Source organism: Pipra filicauda, unplaced genomic scaffold (assembly GCF_003945595.2).
Source record: "Pipra filicauda isolate LSUMZ 115617 unplaced genomic scaffold, ASM394559v2 scaffold44_size3831614_pilon, whole genome shotgun sequence".
In the NCBI taxonomy this organism is placed as follows: domain Eukaryota; kingdom Metazoa; phylum Chordata; class Aves; order Passeriformes; family Pipridae; genus Pipra; species Pipra filicauda.
The window spans coordinates 359,589-381,482 of record NW_024104587.1 but is presented as its reverse complement, the minus strand read 5'-3'; the positions used below and the strand labels follow the sequence as shown (position 1 = coordinate 381,482).

Genomic DNA, 21,894 nt, shown 5'->3' with positions numbered 1-21,894 from the left:
CTGCCAATGAATTGTAAAAAGGCAATAGCAAAGCAATGTTATAGTTTCCTACTGCTGTGGTACAACATTTTGACATTTAATCAGGAAAAGTAGAACCTGAATTTTTGCTGTAATACAACTGATGTAAGAAGGAAAACCATGATCTTATAAAGTGAAAGCTCAACTTCCAGCCCTTCTCCTAGATTACAGAATCAAACAAACAACAACAAAACACAAAGAAAATGCAAACAACCAACCAGTCCCTCTTCCTCTCTTTCCACTTTGTTGGCTGAGAGTTTTGCTGCTATCCAGACAGGTTGTGTTGACTATTTCTTTCTGCCAAGAGGTCAGGACACCACAAACCAGCATCATACAGCCACGCTCTGGATTTAATTATTGGCATTTGCTTCTGTGGACATCTGGCTGTCAGGAACAAGGCTGACACCCACAAACTCATTTCATGCTGACCACCAAGTGACCACAAGTGAGCAGAAGCCCTTATTCACAGCTGGCTTGTGCCCCACTGAGCCTAGAAGTGTCTGGCTCAGTTAGAAAACACCCAGCCTCTCTTCTCAAACCATTCAGTTATTCCCCCCTGCCATTGTTTGCCAGATTCAGTGTTAACCCCTCAACCCTATTTGATCCCATAGCATCACTAGGACTCTTTCATTCTCATTCCAAGCCAACATGTCCATGATTTTCTCAACAGCCCTACTGTGTTCTCACATGCTCATTAGGACATACACCTCTTTGAAAACCAATCATCAAGCTGCACAACATGGGAAGCAGTTGATTAGGTTCTTGCTACAATTATCTACTGAAAGTAGAAGAATAGTTCAGATTTTTAGGAGAAAAAGAGGGTTTCCCAAAGCAAAGGCAAGATTTCAAGGAGGTACTACGAGGTCAAGATTTAGTACAATAAATAATGGAAGGCTCCTCGCCTCACAACCTCAGCCTTTTCTTAGCTCTGATGCTCAGTTTCATCTTTGGGCAATGAATGATTCATGGAGCCTTAAAATATATATAATCTATATCTCCTAGAACAAAGAGTCTTTTTTTCAGGGGGTTGTGAGGGAGCAGGGAGCAGTATGTGTGATGCCTGCACTTGGGCTTGGATGTCCCTTGGGAAAGGACCCTTGTGGCTCCCTGCTTCTTTCCAGACCCGAGAAGCTGTTCTGAGCTTGAAGCTGAGCTCTGTGGGAGACACCAGCTCAGTCTCCATGACACAGGGACGTGCTTGCTACTGAGGGTCTCAAGAGCTGCTGTCTTGAATCACACCCAGAACAAGCTCAGAGCCACACTCTTCTCATCCATCAGTGCACTGTGGGGGACTTCAGTCATTTATGCAGAATTGCAGATGGGGAAGCTGCAGCAAAAAACTTACCTCCATGTCACAGCCCCTGAAGGCGTTACCGTCGCGACTTCCAGTTCTTTGCCTTGGGTTGTAGATCACATTTAATAAATGTGTCTCTTCCCTTGGAAATCCAACACCATCTTTCCATTATGAATATTTGATTCCTTCTATGCATACAAACACAAACATACACACACCCCTGCACCATGATCAGAGAACATCTACTTACTTCTCCAGAGAAGAACACCACTTTGGGCAATTCCAGAGTTGTTATGTCAAAGAAACAACTGAAGAGATGGTGATCTTCTGATTTCTACTTGGGGAACCTAAGCATGGAGCTGGGTAAGATCTGGTGAAAGCTCCAACCCATAAGGATCCGTTCTTACTCAGAAGGGAGCTCAGGGAAATGGGCAGGCAAGAGATGGAGAGGTCTCAGACAGGGATGACTGGGCAGTAAAATTCCCTGGGGCTCCTGTCCAGCAAGCTTGGGATGCCTCCCTCCTTGTACTGGCACACCAACAGCTCAGGTACATGGCAGAATGAGCTTCACAGTGCTATAAACTAAGGGCACAGATGTGCCCCAAAAGGTTGAACCATCCCTTCAAGGGATCATCCAAATACATTCCTGTGCAGCCCTTTGTTTTCAGTGGTCTTTTGGGGGATCAGAGAGCGAGGTTTCAGTCTGTGCTGTATCTACAGCTCATGATCACCACATGTCCTTGCTCTTTTGAATCTTAGAGATCTTCCTTAGAAGGGATGTTGTCGATCCTTACCTATTTGGGTATACCTGATCGTATCTTTTATGCCCAGGAGTCTTCTTTATTTTCTAAGGATGACTGTCTTTTTGGTGAGAGATATTCTTCTTCCCTTGTGAGACTGCTATTGATATCAATCTGCTCGACTTTTTTGAGGTTCGGGCCAGCACCGCTGAATCCAGAGAAGGAAATTTGGCACAACATTAGATGCTTCATGCATTACAACCATGCAGAGAAGCTTGAGGACCTACAGAGAACAGTACCCAGCTCCCAGGAGTCCCCACTGAGGTTAACAGGATTAAATTGAACTCAGTCTAGTCATAGGATGGTACCGTCATCCAAGATACACTGTCAGGGATTTTGATACCTTCTTCTGAAGCCGTGGCTGCACAGATCTTCCGCTGGGATTGAGTGGCAAGCGTGTCATATGGCTGCAAAACAGGCTATCCGTCTGTGATGGATGCTCTGCTGGCCCCTGGCAGGAGGGTTAAGGCCCACCACAGCCTTTTTTAGCTTATTGCTAATGAAAATGAGAGGCTGGCACTATCATCAAGGAGTCACCCTGGCAGTTCTGTGCTCCCAGGTTTTCTAAAGAAGCGAACAGCTATGCCAACCACCTCCCACAGCTCTGCCGTACCTGCTGGCACCCCGGCTGCATCCTCCAGTCTCCAGACCTGACCCGGGTGGTCGAACAGGAGCAGCCGTGGGTGTTAACCCTGGTCTCCAGCAGTACTTGGCTCTTCTCATTTTCCACTCCCACACAGTGCCAGACCTGCAGCGCTTCCAGCCAGAAGAGCCCCTGCTTTCTCCTGAGCAGGGACTGACAGTTTCTCACTGATGCTGTCTAATGCAGTCACTTATCATTTATGCATTTAGAGCAGATCCATCAAAATAATTGCTGCTAGAGGTCTGAATTCAATACATTACACACAACAGCTCCCTGAAAGGAGAAAAATGACACTTACCTGCCTTTAAGTGAGTCCCTTCTCAGTCGCCTGCAACATCTGTGCACCATGAGATATGGTGGCTTTGGGGGATGGGTACCACTGGAGCTGTTCTAGCAGTGCTGAGCATGTGACTGGAGCTTAAACACTCTGAAACTTTCAAACCATCTGGGACCATCCGATGAAAAAATGTCTCTCGGAATACACAAAGCAAACCTGCAGCCACCTTCGGGAGTCTGCTGGGGACTGGATCAGGCACTATCAAGGAAGAAGTGACTGCACAGCTGTTCCTATCATCCCCAAATATTGTCTGACATTGACACAGCAAACCCAAAATGCTCGGTTGATCCAGAATATCTCTAAAATTTCCAGGCAACAAGGCCTCATGAGGAAACCTGAGCAAAGGTACAACTCTTTAGCCCGGTAAGACAAGCTCACAACAGTGACATTTGAAATGTGTACACTGTATTATCATGATGTCACCTTACATGCCTGTTATTGGCACTAGGAGCTGATTCCTGGCAGGACCAGGCCTTGGATACATCAGCTTGCAAGACCATGAGCTCCTTCTCGCTTGTATCAGATGCTGCAATATACTCCACCACCTCATTGGCCTTGTCCATGGACAGCAAACATCCTTCCCTCCCTCTCCCAATTATCTTAATAAACAGCCTAGACACATCTCTGACTCACTTAAAATAATGATGACCTGGCCACAGTCAGTTTGTTCAGACATCCTGGCAGTTTACCGAGCCTAATGCAACTTCAGTGTGGCTCTGCCTGACTCCCCACAAACAAGGTTGACCTCCAGCAGTGGCTGCACTGACAACAGTGGATGGAGACCCACACACAGGTCAGACACTGCCTGCTCCCAGAATTCAGGCCGGAGCCATGAAAGATACTTGCTCTGAAAACAAACTCTTAACTACTCCAAAGGCCCAGGCAAAGGCAGTTTTTCTTGCCTGCAGACTGATCTCTTGGGATGGTACCGGTCCCAAGATACAAAACAGAAACATGGGGTTAAGGACAACCCCAAATACCACATGACTGAATGAAGAGCATCTCTGCATATTACATTTCTGGCTGCCTGTCTGAAACATTCGCTCATCCAACCTGAGAGCAAAACCAGCATCCATCACACAACATGAATATTTGAAGCAAAACCTTTGAGAAAAAAAGGCCAAATATTATGAAATCATAAGAAAATCCTTACAAAAAGCCAACTTCTCTGCAGGAATCAAACACGGGTCACAAATGACTCACTAACAGCAGAGCAAGTCATTTAACCAGCGCTTGGAACAAATCCCTCCACTTTGCATAGAACAACCAAAATTTATTCCTGCTGATTAGTCAGCAGTTACACTCACGAGTTCAAAATTAATATAAAAATTCAAATGTAGTTGTCTTGTACTTGCACTCTGCTTTACTGCTGGAGAGACTATCATCTTTACGAAGGAATCCTCCTGCAGTTATTTACCAGTGTGGGAGTGTGGGTTGGGATTTATTCTAGCTCTGTGGCATCAGACTACATGCTGGTACCACCAAGGAGCCTGTCTGTCACAAGGAATGTAGGGGGGATGACATTGGAGAAACCACAAAAGAGACAGGCAAAGCAAAATTCACCACAAGAGCAGAAGATACATCATCACTTCACCAGGTAAAGCACATTTTCCAGCTGTGTCCGTGCTGGTCTCCTGTCATACTCTCTTCCCTTCAAAGCAGCTGTATGCACTTCCCCACAGCTTGTAAAACTTTTCTTCCAATTGCTCAGGCTCTGCAGGCACTGGTAAGTACATGGTTAATAAGGACTCCTTGGCTCATTGCACAAACTGCACCAAAAGTGCTTCCAAATGTTAAGAAAAATGAAGTCACTCAGCATTGATTTCTTTTATGGTCTCTTGCTGCTGCTCCTCCAAACCCATGGTTTTTAGCTTTACTCCTGTGTCTAGGCCTCTTTATCCTCTGCTAATGCCAGAGCTTAACCCTGAGGATCTGCAGCTTGTTCTGGGTACAAGTCAGAGCACAGCAGTGATGCAGTGCTGCAGTTTGCTGAATCAGCAGAAGCAGCTCCCTCTGACTGCCCACAGCTCCCAGGAATTCTGCCTCCCTCGACAGCAGGACACAGAAACAGGGAAACAGCAAAGACCTCCTGGTAGATAAAACCACCACCTTCAAAAGAAGCTTCAGCCTCTTTGGAAAGAAGGGGTGACTCCTTAAAAGCACATCTAAATAAAGAAAAGAGCAGCAAAGAGCATCAGGACTCATTTGGTGCAATGTGGATAAGCAGCTGTGGAGACTCAATATACCCTGATCATGACCTGCAGCATCACACGCATCAGACACTGCCCTGCAGCAAGTCTGAGCCCAAGGTCCCACCAGGCCATGCACTGATTCCATCCTGCAGAAAGCTACAGTGCCAGAAACATACAGTGCCCATCATGCTGACTCCAAGTGTGAACTAAAAGAAACATGATTCCATCTTTTTAGAGTCAAAATGCAGAGAAACAAAACTTTGTTTCTTTGCTTACTCACGCACAGGCTCTACACTCTACAAGAACTAAGAAGGCAGGGTTGTGGTGTTCAGGAGGAGCTGATATGGACCACTGCCTGCACCCTACCAAACCAGTACCCTGAGCTTCCTCAGTAGCAAGCTCTGAAATCAGCTCAAGAGTCATTTGAAGCCAGCCTCGGGAGGGAGAGCAGGACAGCAGCATCAACTCATGGTCCACTGTCACAAAGAAGATGGAGCCTTCACATGGGTAATTGAGGCAATAAGGGATGATCAAGAAGCAAGAACAAGGAGAAACAAGTGCCAAATCCCTCTGCAATGCACGTCAGAGCCTGTGGGCATAGTTAAACCAGCTCCTTTGGAACTGGTAGCGTTAAAAACATTTTAGGAATACTTATGTAAGGAGTCAGTTGCCCTGAAACACAAAGCCAAGTGAAACAAAGCTGACCACCGTACCAGCAGCCTAGGTAATTAGCTAATCAACCATTGTTTGAAATGTTTCTGGTCTGTGAAATCTGATAACAGATCCTGGAGTAGTGGGGAGGAAGAGGCAGAGCTTCCAACACTCATGTTTGTTTCCCACACCTCAGAAAGGAGAAGGAAACAGGGATGAAATCCAATGCAGCTCAGCTACTGTCCTTTGTGTAAGGTTATGTCAGGGGACAACCATTTGCCTCAGGCATTAAAGACATTCCTGGAAAGGTTAAGGTCTCAGTCATCACCTAATCCTGAAAACCACAGCATCCAATCACTTCTAGAGACATAGTCATTAGAAGGGAATGGCATGCAGAAATTCACTCATAGCATCATTTTGAGACATTCGCTTGAAAGTCATGCCAGAAAGTTATAGGAACAGAAGAATGCTGGAAAACATGTTTTTGATTTGCTCATCAAAACTCTTACCAGGTTTTCTAAGAGGATTCCAGCACCATCCACCAATATCTGCTCAAACACACCCCCAGCCTCATGGCCATAGTCACCTGCAGGTTGGCACAGAGGCTTTTAGTTACATAAATGACATCTCCCGTTAACAATTCTGAGACACAACCACTAAGACACATCCTCAAGCCAAGCCCTGCATGCTGCAGAGTGGTTTCTTTCTCCTCCTGGAGCATCCAACAATCTGGACATGAACTCCTGATGAGGAACCTGAGTGTAGCACTCACCTGTACCCCACTGACTCTACATCAAACACATCCCTGCTAGTTAACAGGAGGCTAATTGTTCCTGAGGATGGGAAAACAACACCCAACAGGTGATCAATTTGCACAGGCAAGCAAGGAGACCTGAAGCAACAACATGTCCTGAAACAAAAGCACTGCAGCCAGAACAATCTTTTAATGTCAAGCTCCCTGAGAGATAAGGCTTCTAATAAAACTTTTTCCAATAACTATAGAAACTCTTGGCAAACTCTGACACAAACTCCCTGCAATAGCAGCTCGTCCCTGAGAATATGACCATTTTGAGCTACAAAACCCAGCAGGTTGTCAACTGAGATCATCAGCAGCTAAGCTCTCAGGCAAGAAAACATCTTTGTGCCCGATGAGAGTGACAGAAACAAGAGCTACACCTGAGCAACGTTCCCATCACAAAAGTAAATCCCACCCTCCACACCCACCAAAGAAGAAAACAAACCAAAATCCCCACACATGGACCATTGTCACGAAGAAGTAGACTATAGGACATGTCATTCTGAACGTTTATTTATTTTGTCTTCAAAGAAGAGCCTGGTGCAGCTGTTTCGTTAGAAAATAAAGTGTTTATTAAGAAACTAGACATTGAACACCCCTATAGTCTCTGTGAAAAGGGACCGTCCCATTTCCCATTAGCACAGGATGATAGTTATGGCAAGATAAGAATGCTCAAAGATGGAGGAATCTCATTGACAGAAAATGAGGTAATGATTTACAATAATTAAAAATAAAATAAAATTTAAAAAAACCCCATCCTTAGACTTGCTACTTAAAGCCACCAATCGCAAACAGCCACGACTGGCTTTCATTTTCAGCAGTGAGGAACCAGAGACTTTAATTGGTGTTAAACAAATTGAGACATCTATCACAGTGGGGAGAACTGCTTTTAATTATGTTGTACGGTCCGGAGGATTTCTTCTAAGCAGAGATGGACCTGAGCTGCAAAATTCAACCCTTCCTCTGCTAAGGTGTTTGGGTATAGGCTTCTGGTCCAGGCCCACAGATGTATCTCTACAACTGATACACACGGTTGAAAGCAGAGTCCCCTGAACAGTGCTAGGGAGAGGAGACAGTTCAGACGGACAAGACATCCCCAGGTCAGGTGGGCGACTTCCAGGAGATGGGGAAATTCAGTTCAGACAAGCACCCAGTGATTCACACTCTCGGTGAAGCTCCTCCTCACTCTGTGAATCTGCAGAATTGAGGTGTCAACAACACACGGCTGTAGGTCCTCTCTGGCAGTGCACCTCTTGCATTTCCAGCTCCGATGCGGGCAGGAAACGTTGTTGGGAGATTTGGTCATGGTTTCTGAAGCCATCCAACCTGAGCCAGGTCTCCTTGTACTAACGCAGATGCCCCCCTAAGGCATGTCCGTTAACTTAAAGCAATCTGCCACCATCTCTCCAGTACTCTTCTATTGCACTTTACCTTTTTATGCAAATAAACCAGGAGAAGAAGCGAGAGAATGGAATATTCCCAGGGACATCCCTACGGAACAGCTGATACTAAAACCTCCTGGCAATCTCCAGGTTGGTTCATGAAGGTCACCTGTAAAGGCAAGATGAAGCAGAACATACCATTCTGAGGCTTCTGCCCAGTTCTAGTGGAGAGGGACCATGACTTTTTCCAGTGGCAGTGACCCTTGAGGGCTGGTGATTTAGAGACACCCCTGATGTGATAAGGTCATCTCAGGCCACCAAGAAGGCAAGCAAAGCTGAGTGGCTGGTGAGCAAGCTCCTGGTCCAATATTCCTCTCAAAAGGATCTGGCCACACCTGAAGCTTTTGGAAGGTTTTTTGTCCTCTAGAAAAAAATCTGCTTTGCTTATAGGTTATGACTGATATGTGTGAGCAAATCTGTGTTTCCTGTACATGTGACATCCAGAGAGTCCAAGGAAAGCCCTGCAAGTTGCCACAAGGGCAGCTGGCTTCTCTTGAGGACAGGATAAAAGGGTTTACTTTTCCATCTGAGAGGCTTTGGATGACGTAAGACAAAAGTGGGATGGGAGAAGGGGAGACAATACGAATATTGGCCAGAACCAGATTGATACCCCTGTTTTTGCCAGAGAAGAAGCAGCAGAATACTTTTTTTTCCTCTCCTTCAGTCAGCCAGCCTTGAGCTGATGGTTCTGTGTATGTGACTGGGTTACAATCAATCTCTAGTGGGGTGGGAATACAGGGGAGAGCTAAAGGAGGCTGGAAAAGGCCCAGCAACTGGGACCTGCGTGCGTCTGATATGCTTTTCCACTTTGTTTACTGCTCTAGTCCTGGCAAGGACACAGACCCTCCTGCGCTATGGATTCTCCATCCATGCGGGAAGTCCAAGCAACTCCTCAGATAAAGCTCATCATTTAAGCAGCAGGGAGAGACCAGAGTACGACAACGATATAGTCAGATCCAACGAGCCGCTCTAACACAGACAGACAGACAGACAGACAAAAAAAGCCTCCTAGAATATGTGCACTCCAAAGATAACCACACTCTCTTCCTGTCAGAGAAGTAAGATTATTTTTTTTCTTTCCATCCTCATTCCTTCCAACATTATTTTCTGTGCAAGAACTGGGAGCGGGGCTGCCTTTGTTCTTACCAAAAGTCTTCATTCTGCTTTAGTTTCTTCCAGGCCTCGGCTCACTCTGGGAGACCTCCCATGGCGGTGCCACGTAAGAGGTGATGGCAGCATTCACTGGGTGTTGCGAAGACACAAGCTTACAAGGAAAACTCCAAGCAGGGAGGACATGACTAAAGGTGTCAGTTTGGTTGGCTTGGTTGGTTTTTGTTTTGTGTTTTATTTTAAAGCAAAAGTACAATTATTTACTGTGTTATTAGGATGACTCCTTTCAATTGGGTTTTAATTCTCTTTATTTGCTCTCATTGCTGCTGTTGTGCCTTGCAGGAATATTTAACGAACACAGCGACCATTGGAGGAAAAGAACAACCCTGTTATCTGGTGACAGAAAACCACAGTTTCAGTTGGCTTTAACGTGTGTACAGGCAGGGCTGTAGAGTCCTATTAGGAGGAGACCTCAATCCATACAGACCACGCTTACTGCTTCCCACCATTTTGAGGGCACAGCCTATAAACTTGACATCAGAACAGGGACTTTTAAGGAGTTTTTAAAAGCCATGACGTCCTTTGCTGAAATAAACACTGACATCCTCAACATAAATGCCTTGGTTAAGAGGTTTGGAATGTCCAGGGAGGCTTATTGGATTCAACATAATTTCTCTGAAACCTAAAGGGGGAAAAAAAACAGAAAAAAGAAAAAAGCAAAATAAAGTAAACGAAAAAACAAAAAAGAGCAAAACTAGAAAAAAAGAGAGAGATATCGACACACATGTAATTATATAAAAAAGAACCAAATGAATAACTAGCAAACAGCTGCTGTTAAATTAAAGCCAAAATGTCTTCTCCAGGCAGGGCTACCTTGCTCTATCTCTCCATAAAGAACAGGCAATCATTTCATGTGGAGCGTGCAGGCACAAGTGCTCTGAGGACAAGGGCATGCAAGAGGTCTGGACTGAGAACTGGGAACAGCTCTTTTCTAGGTGTTCCTTCTAAGATCAAATTCCTATCTAGTCCATCTTTCCCCTAGGCAGACACTGAGGAAAATGGATATCCTTCCTATGTCTACTTTTGTCTCATGATTTATCTAATCTGGCTTAACATGCCTGAAGCCAAAGAGTACCATTGCAAGGTTGGGGAGTCCTGACTCTCCTAACCCCGTGGACCTCTCTTAATCCCAGCTGTCCCATCTACACTGAATCCTGCATGCTGGAGGCATCTTCTCCTTACACAACCCCCCCTCTCTAAAAGTTATTTGAAGGTTTAGAATTTGCCAGAAATACTGGCCAGATGAGAAAGAAAAATAACAGGAGCAGAGAACTTAGACAAGCTCCTTCCTTCAGTCCATCAAATTTAATGGGCAAATACAATACTTTCAAGAATTGTATGAAATACCTCTTCAGAATGTTCCTGCCTTGGGATGCCCCAGCCAGGGAAACTCACTGCTACTATATGATCCTAATACAGATATGACTGGATATTAACTACAGATCCTCCGGTGCTATGGATTCTTCATCCATGTGGGAAGTCCAGACATGACAAAATGAATATTATTGTCTGAAGCCAAATAAATGCAAATATTCAAGGATTTGTCAGAGAATTCTCTGAATTGCAGGAAGCAAACCTGTTATGGAGCACTGGGTGTGAGCTCCAGGAGGGAATCCTTCTGCTAAGACACCCAGTCCCTCAGCTCTCTCCTCAAGGTCTGACTGAAGGAGGGCACATTCTGGTTCACTGTTCCTGCTATTTACCCTACATTTCCCTTCTTCCTGACTCAACCTCCCTGTTTTCTATCATCTTTGTGCTAGGTCCATCAAGTTCTTGCAGAAGAGACTCATGAGTTTGACTTCAGGTGTCACCATTTCTTACATTACTTTCTCAGACACCCATTTGTAGTAGTATTCCTAGAACGGAGGCCATCCCAAGGGACTGGAAAGAGACATGGCAGGAATAGGTATAGGGCATTGAATGTAGCTGCTAAGATGCAATGAAATGGCTCTTTGCTCAGATCAAGTATTTGGACATAAGAGGCTTCTATGCCACGTTACCAAAACCCCCAATACAGATGCACCGAGTTGCCACAAGCAAGAAATGCATGGCAGGATCCTGAGGATTGCTCTAATCTATTCCAAATTCTCATGGGTCCAACAGATTTTTCCAAGAAAATTCCTGTGATTTCTTGGCTACATAATTGCTCTAAGGTTTGGAAAATGCTCATGCTCCTCATATGGTCACAGGATCCTCAAAAAATCTGCTAAGTTTGCCCAAGTCTGCCATCACTAGAATAGCATGGAGCAGCTTGGATGCCATTAAGAATTGATTTCAGTAGGAAAGATGCTTTCCAATAGGCTAGGAAATTTTCCCACACCAAATCTACACCAGCCAGAGGATTTTGTTTCCCTATTTCTTCTTTCTATTCTTTCTTTTATATCTATTTATATTTCTTCCCTGCACTATCTTACTCCATCTGCTCATCAAACACATGCCTCCTTTGATGGACTTGAGGATGCAGACAAAAGCTGTTTGTTTGCTTTGGAACCGTTTAAAATTGTTTGGGGAAAGCTATCTGTTATTCTCAGTGGCCCTTAAGGATTGATCCATGTGGGAGAATAAGCCAGGCTCGGCTTCGGTTCGTGTGTCATAAATAATATTCATAGGCAAATTCCAAGCATTGAAATATCATTAGTAGTGAGAAAGAGCCTAGCTCAACTCTCACGGTTTAAAGTGCTGAAGCTTGGAAATGTGTATGTAAACTAAGTCCATTTCTTATCAGATGCACTGGGACACAAATAAATACAGCATCCCTGAACATCACTATTTACCGTGTTTTGGTTTTCGTAATATAAATATATTTTATGGCCACCAAAGGATAGCTGGGAAAGTCTATCCTCAACAATACTAAGTATCTCCAAAGAGAACTCCAGTCTGCTTTATTTTCTTTTCATTTCTTAGCTCTGCTAAATTAAGGCAATTTAACTTCTGCCGGACCACATCCAACAGACCTAAAAACCCACTGGGGACACACAGCCCCAGCAAAGGGACATGTGAAAGATCAGCAAGACTTAAGGCTGGGGACACCAAGGGCTCTGCTCTTTGCCATCAGCTCTATGCTGTGAATTGCACCTGCAGGGACCTCCAGTGACAGCAGGGTCTTTGCAGAACAGGGCTGCAGGAGGGGTTATCCCACAACAGACATGCAGCCACTGCTGAGGGACGATTGTTAGTGTAGCAAGAGGACAGCCTGTGTTTCTGAAATTTAGGGGCTGAACACACATACCACTGACTTGGGAATGCAATGCAGCATCGGTCGTTTTGGCATCCTCTCCTTCTGATTTATTAAAGTCCCCAAAGAATCTGAAAAAAAGCATGCTTCTCTCTTGACTGATTTTCTCTGTCTTTCTCACTGCTGTCTCCCATATTGTAATGCTACCTTCAACCCCATTCTCTTGTATGGAGCAGAAACCAACAAGGCTCTTGCTACGCTTATGTCTTCACTGTCAGATGTGAGATGGATGATGCTCACTGAGATGTCAAGGGTTAAAATGGGTGAATCTCAACAGGTTCAGAGTTTGGATGTTGCTATGACAAATGTCATCCACCATCCAAGCTATTAGCTTCTGAAGAACTGGCTTGGAAATGTCTTTAAAAATGTGGGGGTTTGGTTCTACTTTTTTCCTTTTATTCCAAAAGAAAAAAAAAAGAGAACTAGAAATGTTCAACTTCCTAGAAAGAGTTGGGGAAATAAACAGTCCCTTTTGTGGAGTTTCACATTTGTCAGTGCCAGCTGGAAAATGGGAGGAAAAATACTATTTTTGACACTGGTTGTAGATTTGGAGGGAAACTCCATTATGCAAGCCTGAAAATAGCAAGGAGGTAAAAAATCCCCACCCTGTAGATTCAAATCAAAAGCATCTCCAAAGACCTACAAAATTGGGAAGGGTCTGACAGATTAAACTGTTTGCTTCTCCCTGTTCTACTGAGATCACTTTTTAAACTAAAACATAATATTGTCTCTACTAATAGCCATGGTATGGTAGTGGAATAAATGTATGGAGAGTGTTGGAGAATAGGGAAGGAGGAATGAGCTCAGACTTGCTGTGCAGCTCTAACAGCTTGAGATGGAGGGGGCAGATGGGGTATTTCTCTAAGCAGGCTGGATGGATGTGGCAATGAAAGGACAAGAAAACTGAAGGCAACCAAACCATGCATTCAGTTTTTTAACCCAACCCTGGCCATCCACTTAGTCCTCCAGAGCTGTCTTGTGTTTCCCAACACCCTGGTTACTGAGTCTTGGCCATTCTGCCCCATGTCCATACCAGTCCAGCCTACAGACAGTACCCTACCAGGAGCACACACTTCCTCCTCTGACTGAGAGCAAGACTAATGAGACAAACCAGATAATTTTGCTGTGCCTTCACTGTTTGCCTTCTTGTAAAATTGCTACCATTCAATACAGCACGATTCTAGGACTTTGGAGACCCGAGGCTGCTCCACATCACCTGAGAAGAGCAGCAGAGAATGTGACACAGGGAGGCGAGGGAATGACGCAGAAAATGATGCACAGCTCCTCACGCCATCCCTATCTGCCACAGCAGGAGTCGTGCAGATCGGTTCTGAAACCCAGGCATGGAACCTGCTTCTGAAACAGCAATATAAATTGCTGTGGGAATGGATGAGAAAAGCAACAGGATGCCATGTAATGCCTGGCAAAAATGGGTTAAACAAAAATAGCAAATTAAAGGCAACAAGCTGGCCAAACATAACACGGTTATCCACACAGCTCGCGTTAGGCAACAGAGCTTTGAGCTCTCTTCCGTGTCACAGCAGAATTTATGATATAAAGGAAAAGCAATAGGAGACTCCAACAACAGTGTACATTTTATCTTTCTCTATGCACAGATATGAAGTATGAATAGCATCAAAGAAGGCATGAAAACCACCAAGCCTGGCCTGCATCCAGAGCGAAGGAAACAGCCATCCGTCTAGTCAAAGTCAGCACTGATACATCTATATCTGAGGGGGGAGCAACACAATGATCCAGGTTTCCTGCCATGGATGAGTTCATCTGCAGGGCTAGGAAACAAAACCATCTTCTTTTTTTTTCTTCTCCTCCCACCATATAGCAGGGCAAGATGCAGCTCAGCCTGAGGTCTCGCCACAACAAAGAAGGTCACAGAAGCTCAGCAGCACACTGGGAGGTTCTCCCTGATGCTCTCAGCTGCAGAGAAGCACAGCATGTCCTCTCCTGTGCAAGGTAAAGTCAAAGAGCCTAGATCTCCTCTCGCTTACACCAGCCCAACACTGTTGACCGCAATGGAGAACAGCAAGTAAATTCAGTCCACAGATGAATTTCACACCAATACACAGAGCTCAAGCAGATCAAGTAGATAACACCTTTTTTTTGATTCACAGAAAGGCTTCAAGAGCTACAGAAATGCTTATAATCATTCATTTTCAGGGAGACAGAGTCCTTATTCCCCTCCACAGCAGCTCATCTTGTTTCATTTTTCATTTATCATGGTTTAACCTCAGGCATAAGAGTCTCCACTTTAATCAATAAGACTTGATGTCACTGGAAACCTCTTGGGAATGTGCTAGATGGAGCTCTAGCTACGGTCTGAGGCATCTTCATCTTCTCCACAACTGAAAATCGCGAGCAGGGGATCGCAGCACCACATGTGTTTTTGAGGGCAGGAAAGGGAAGAGATGGACTGAAAGCAAGAGAAAGAGAGGAAGAAAATGGATCCAGAAGATCTCATTTCCACATAAATTTCTCTAGTGCTTAACCAGAGCAGAGGAAGGAGTAGGAGAATTCTGCAGGCACTCAACAGCCGAGCAATGTTCCTTCAGAAAAGGCAGCATTCACAGCTTTCCACGCAGTGAACTCTTGAAGACTCTGTAAGATTCATTAAACCTTTGGTCGGAGGAATTCCAGTATCCGTTGCGTTTCTACTGTTGCCGCCACTAATGTAGGCCATGTCCATATTAGCCGGGATCACAAGTTTGTTTTCTCTGGAACTCTTTCATGGATGGAGTAGTTCCAAGATACTAAATGATGTAGCCTGATAGCCCAGGAGGCAGAGCTCCAAGATTCCCCACCAATCCCCCTTAGGAAAAGCCCCAAAGTAGGAAAGCACTTAACAGGGTATAAAAATGAAAAATAAGAAGGAAAAAAAAATCTATTTAAGACCAAGGGAAAAAAAAGTACTATTTTCAGGTCTGAGATGGCCTGTGATTTGAGCCAAAGCTTGTCCAGAGGCACAGTCAGTGCTTTTCTCTGGGCTACACGGAGGTGCAGCTATTTAAAGCCACTCAGAGGCCCACTTGATGATGGAAAGCAGCCAGATCAGTTGGGCCTCATCGGTTTTGTTTTTGTTAGATTGAAGCCAGAGTATGTGAAATGACTTGTAAGAGGACCAGGGAAGGGGAAGAACCGGGCACCGAGCAGTTTCGCCCACGACACTCAGAGCTTAGTCTCTGTCTCATTTAAGTAGTACTGGGTCAGAGAGAAGGTCCCCGAGCAAAGAGAATGGCTCTTTTGTCCCTCACAACAGCAAAGACACGTGGCAAAACTCTTGGGGTTTGCAGTTCAGCCATGAGAACAAGCTGCAGGAAAGTGTTTGCAAAGTTTGGTGGTAGCTGACATCCTGGGCATTATCCAGCTGCTACCCTGCCTCTGTCCCTCTGTGTTCTTGCACTGACACATCCAGGAGCCTTCTCCTCTACCATTCTCACCACCCAGAGGAAAAAAAACATGTCTCCCTGTCTTCACGAATCCCCAGTTCTCACCACTCTGCACTCTCGCTGCCTCTGCACTACACAAAGCCCAAGGGAGCCGGCATGAAAGATCCCATCCAAACAAGTAATACATCATTTTCATCACTTTGGTTTTCAAATATATTCTTTTGTCAATTTTTAATTTATTTTTTTTCAAGTCAGCCCTCGGAGTGCTGCCGATTTAAGCACTGTGCAGAGTGCTACAAGAGCTTCTCATTTCCACTTTGCCTGACAGGTATTCATGTCTCTCTGACACTGCCTCTGTTCCCCAGCTGCTTCAAATAGCAATAGTTACCCTAAGCATTTTACGGAGTTATTGAAACCACTGACTAATGTGCCCAGAAATGAATATCCACTGGGAAAGAATCTGGTTGGGCCCATGTTCCTTAATTGCTGATTAATTCCAATTATGGTACAGCTGATCCACCAGCACCACAGATCGCCACATCAAAGGGCCAACCAGCAAAGGAAGCCCCTGAGTTAGAACAGCAACAGCCCTGTTGCAAACTCCTTTTGAGCTGGAAAGTGCTTCATAAACATTAATTTGTTATGCCTTGCTCATTCCCTGGGGAGGAAGGAGCTGTTATATTCTTTATGCAGACGGCAAAACGGTGGCATAAAGCAGGACCGTGTTTTCTCCAAGGTCTCCAAAGGAACCAATGATAATTGTGAACACTGAACAGTGAATAGCCCCATATTCCAGATTCCCATCCTCTCCAGGAGCTCTGGGGTCCAGAAGGGGACAGAAGTGATGATTGGTAAAGCCAGTGGGCTGGGATATGAGAGCAGACACCAAGAAGAAACACAGATGGTGGAAAGGAGTGCACACAACTGCTGCAGTTTGCAGCTGGGACCTTCCCAGCCCAGGCAGTGTCAGTGATGTTCTCCTGCTCTTCAAAGGATGGGAGGAGGCTGGTGAGGAGCTGATCAAGTCCCAGAATAAATCCTTGCTTGCTCAAGTTTCTTTACTCTGCCATCTGCTCCAGCAACACCTTATGTCGTCTAGAAAGGCCAGAGCTGCCCTCCAGGAAGCCCAGGAGCAGTACAAGCCCGAGAGTCTGAAGTGTCAGGAAGAACATCCTGTGGGAAAACATGGTTTCATGGAGTTTACAAGCCGAGGATGGAAACTGAGGAGTGCAGGAGATCTCGGCAGGCAAGGAGGCACCGGGTACTACAGAGGAGCTTTAAATGGGAACAGGATGAGCTGAGGGCTAAAACACAGCGAGATCAGCAGGGAGCCTTGAGGAACAAGGTTTTGTTGATTTTTTAGGCTGTTTGGATGCTGTGTTGTCTGGAATTATTGTTCTTTGTCTGTGTCACTCCAGTGCAGACTGTTTTGGAAATGGAAGCTGCCCCCACAGCTCTTTGGCTCTTGACAATTGCCCCACTAGATGGTTCTCAAAATAAGTTGCCTTCTGCACCAAAATACATCAGAAGAGTGTCATTACACTTCCCAAGGGAGAGCTCCTGGCTCCAGATTTTGTTTCAAGACTATGTCTTGGTACCTTCCAACAATTCACAAACTCTAAAACACACACCCCAGGGTACAGGGAAGGCTCTGCTCTCCCAGCTGAAGACAGAGAAACATGGGTTTATGCCGACATCATGAAGTTCCTATGGGACCATTTGGATAGTGCCAACCAAATGAGTGACAGGTATTTGTGGTGGCCTTCATTCTGCAGGAGAAGGGGCTTTGCTCTCACAAAACACACATGAAAACTGGTATGTTTCTGCACGAGAATGCACAAAATGCCTGTAAAGCTCCTTTCAGCTAGCAAAGCACAGATAAGGTGAGTGGGGAGCCCTCCAAGCTGCTGGAGGGGGGCTGCTGCTGTGCAAGGAGACCCTCACTCCACCCCACAGCAGAGCGTGAGCTTTGCAGAGCAGGGAAGGTCTGGCACAGCACGGCAGGGCAGCAGCTTAAGACCTAAGCCCAAAATGTGTGGCTGCTGTCAATTAGGGGTCTTCATTCAAATGAGGGAGGAAGGACCAGGGTTTTTTCCAGCAAGTGGTCTGGCTGTGAATTTTTGCTCTGGCAATCAGCTCTGAGCTTAACAAACTGCATGTCTGCCAGACCCTTCTCTGACCCAGTTTCATTCTGGGTCTGAAAATAAGTCTCCCTCTCTCCCTTCTCCCTCTCACATCAAGTCACCTAAGTGCACGAGGCATTTAAAGCACTTCAGCCCAATCTTATTTCACACCACATCATTCTGTGCAAGCTTTTGTGTGTCTGCCCCAGTCGAGCCATTGGCCTGTGCTGATCAAATATCAGCAGAGATGAGGGACAGTGAAGGGGCTGAGCTCACAGGCCTCCGGGTGGGGAGGCACTGCAACATGGAAACTCCTGGGAACACGGCTATGCTATCCAAAACCCATTTTCCCTCTGCCGGAGGCTTTTATGCTTGAGAAAGAGGAAAACAGATTTACTTTAAAAATAAGGCAAATAAGTCTTTCTTCTTCTCCATCATCTATCATTGGAAGTTCTGTCTTCTGCCCCAGCTGTGACATTTTTCCCTCTATGTAAGCTGCTCCTCAAAGCAAGAACTACCCACACTAGGGCAAAATCATGCAAAAACATACACTTCTAATGGCCCTTTCATATTTGCAACATGCAACTGAATGTGAAAGAGCGCAGTCCACAGCCCTTAATTCAACCTCACTGCCAAAACCAGCCTGTGCACAGAGGAAACCCAGCTGGGTGATGCCAAAAGTGCCAGCAGGAAGCAGGGAGAATGTGCACACAACCTGCTGCTAGTGGGACACGTGGGATGGCCGGTGGGGAAGCGTGCGAGAGGAAAGCAGGGAGCGATGCTGCGGCAGGGAGCACGTGGCAGGGAGCAGAGGAGTGCGGGAGAGGGGCCAGGGAGTGCCAGCACACACGTGTGGGGCCGATAGCAGAACGCTGCTGAACATTTACTCTCGCATTACGGATTTAATGGCTTTTAACGGGAGACTTTGTAAGCGATCAGGAATTGGAACAAAAGGAGCTGGGGGAATAATTATTCTAACCAGGGGAGCTAAAGAACATGGCAAAATCCGTGCTGAGCAATCATGCTAATTAAAGGCACCCAGAAGAATCAGGATAGAAACGCCAAATGGTTTTCACTCTGCTGCCCTAATCCACTAACTGCCTCGGCACTTTGACTCCCACCAGCTGTGGGAAGGACGGCTCTGGGTGAGTTGGTTTGTAGCAATAAATGACAGAAATAAACAAGTGACATGGGGGAGGGTTTGGTCCCCTCTGCAGTGGGCTGAAGCGATGCTTGGCCTGCCAAACTGAACACTGGCTGCTTTGCACCAGCAGCCTGGGAGAGGACCAAATGCTCCCACAGCCTCCAGCTGAGTGGTAAGGATCCCAGCATGCTTCTCAGAAAGCAGAACAGCTGCTGGCAACTACCAGCATGAGGCTGAACACAACCCACAGCCACAAGCCTGGTCCTTTTGGACCAGTCAGCCCTGCTGCGTGACTGCTTCTGCAATGAGCTGTGTTACACAGCTCAGCACAGTGGTCTGTTCTGGGAGATGTTTCCAGGGCCACACCAGAGCTCTGGCAGCACTGAATATGCTGCTTCCTTGTTTTTACAGCTTCAGTCATCACTGGGTCGGGTCCACTCAGGCTGGTGAAGGGGCTTTCAAAAGTAAGGACATCTTCTGTGCAGTGGGCATCATCCTGATCTTCTAATGCTTAAAATGCCAGCTGGGGCTCTTGCCATGCTAGCATCAGAAAAGCAAGAACTAACATTGCAGCGTGGGCAAATTTTCACCCAGAAATATGGACACTTGGCCTATGTTCATATTGTAAGGAAAGGAAATGAACACTGTTGCTCCAACAGACTAGAGGCTTTACAGACCCAAATAAAAACTCTATGCACTCAGCTAGTGTAAAACCCAATCAGACTCCTCAAGGACCTACTAAGCCTTGGCCTCTTGGGGATTTCAGGGGAACCTCTCCCTTGGACATAGCTGGAGTCCAACAGGACATCACATGACAAGGCAGATGGGCGCAGAAACCTAACTAACAGAACAAGGCAGAAAGTGGTGAAATCACATGCTGAGTATGGAAAAGTCTCTCTGCCCTTCCCAACACCTCCAGGTGAAGGTTCTCCTCGGATAAGTGCTTGGGCAAGATACAAGTGCTCTTCTCCCTGGGTTTTGTGGCAGTCGCATGCATTGGCACAGAGTGAGAGCTGGAGAGGGGGGCAGCAGAAAAGCCAATGCCAACAATTACCATCAGGTAACAGCTTTCTATTTAAAAAGCAATGTTTTTTTGTTAATCAACAGGTCCATTAACATGAAGCAAATGCCTCTCTAATGGACACCCACAGGATCACAGGCTGAACTATTTGTGTGCAGCATCTTTTGATTGATTCACCATAAAGATCATCAAGTAAATGAGAGAGGATGTAATATTTCTGCAGGAAACATTTCACAGCGGATACACTGATTGCAACACTCAGCCAGCTGCCATGTGCCAGTCTCTTCTTAAAGAGACTTCATATTTGATTCTCTGATTAAATATTTCGAAACTGAGAACAAATCAGGGCTCGATCTGCTCTCGTTTCATGAAGACCTGGTATTCTGCCAAGGAGGATCACATGAGTAACCCATGTCCAGTCTCCTGCCGCTCCTCTTGTCCTCAAGGCTCACCATCCTATTCCATTGGTCCTTGCCTAGCCACACAGACCACTGCCACTCCACTGCCTGGCCTCTTCCCACTAAATCCTTGACCCAAGACAAGGGAGTCTGCTTGGTCGGATACCAGGTGACGCGTTGACTCATTCATTCAACTCCTACATGCAGCTAAAGCTGCAAAATCATGATCCATTTTGCCTGCCAGCGCCTCTCTGTCTCCTGCTCTGTCACCACAACAGACCCACTGTAATCGAAAGCCCACTGAACATCCAATAGGACCGGAAAAGGCAGGACTGAAAATGAGGAATACCCTGAGAATAAAGTCAGGACCTATGAGGAAAATTGCAATGAAACCATCAGGTGAATAATTTGCCCCAGCAGCAATCCCAGCCAGCAGATATAGCCTACGAGCCAGAGCTGAGAGCTCGTGAGCTCTGCAGTTTGAAAAAGCAGGTTCTTTTTTCACAGACCAAACCCTGGGCTGACACCTCCTTTATGAGCTGCTGAAAAACATCATTTTCTGAACGAGCTCTGCAAAAACACAGTGACACTTCCAGTTTATGAGCAAGCCCTGCCACCGCTCACCGAGCCACAGCCTTGGAGATGTCAAAACCACCCTGAACGAGGCCAGCCAGGCCAGGAGACTGCTGACACTGCTGCTGAAGCCACATGCTTATTTCACATGCAAATGAGCCACACAAATTGAGACCAAACCCGCCTTTTCCCCTCTAAGCTACTCATAAATTACAGAGGCGGAAGGCAGGTGAAGGGTCTTTGAGGCAGGTGAAACACGGTGGTAAAAAAGACTGAGCGTCTAATTGGAGGCAAGAGGAGAAAGCTGAACACTCACCCAGGTCCCACAGGGAGACACAGTTAACCCTCCCCTCCTGAGATAAGCTCCATCAAGAGAGCATCCAGCCTGTTGGAGTAATGCCTCCTTCAGGCAAATTAGAGATGCCAGCAGCTGCAAATGAGGGCCTTTGCTGTAGCTTCCATCGTTTTTCCCCTTCAGTACTATCAGGAAAATAAATAAATAAAACAAGTCTGCAGGTCCCACTGAAGCTGAACTACATGTGCCATTACAGCCTCACAGCCAGGCAACAAGGTAAGAGTGCAGGTATTATCTTGGCTGTAGATGCTGGGCTCCTGCCTCCCCTTCTTTTCAAAGAAAATAAAATTGAGTTTGTATC

The 21,894-nt window shown here is 45.9% G+C and overlaps 1 protein-coding gene across 3 annotated transcripts in view; it reads right to left on the bottom strand.

The window, feature by feature from the left end:
* NTRK3 (neurotrophic receptor tyrosine kinase 3) overlaps window positions 1-21,894 on the bottom strand; it is a 218,187-nt gene that overhangs the window by 66,527 nt on the left and 129,766 nt on the right. Inside the window, exon 13 of one of the 3 annotated variants that reach the window (XM_027711972.2) lies at window positions 7,229-9,965. The exons of the other annotated variants lie outside the window; for them this stretch is intronic. Within the exon in view, the coding sequence (XP_027567773.1) occupies window positions 9,847-9,965 (119 nt within the window). The 3' untranslated portion in view covers window positions 7,229-9,846. Of the gene's footprint in view, window positions 1-7,228; window positions 9,966-21,894 lie in introns of those variants that run through there. 3 annotated transcript variants of the gene reach the window in all.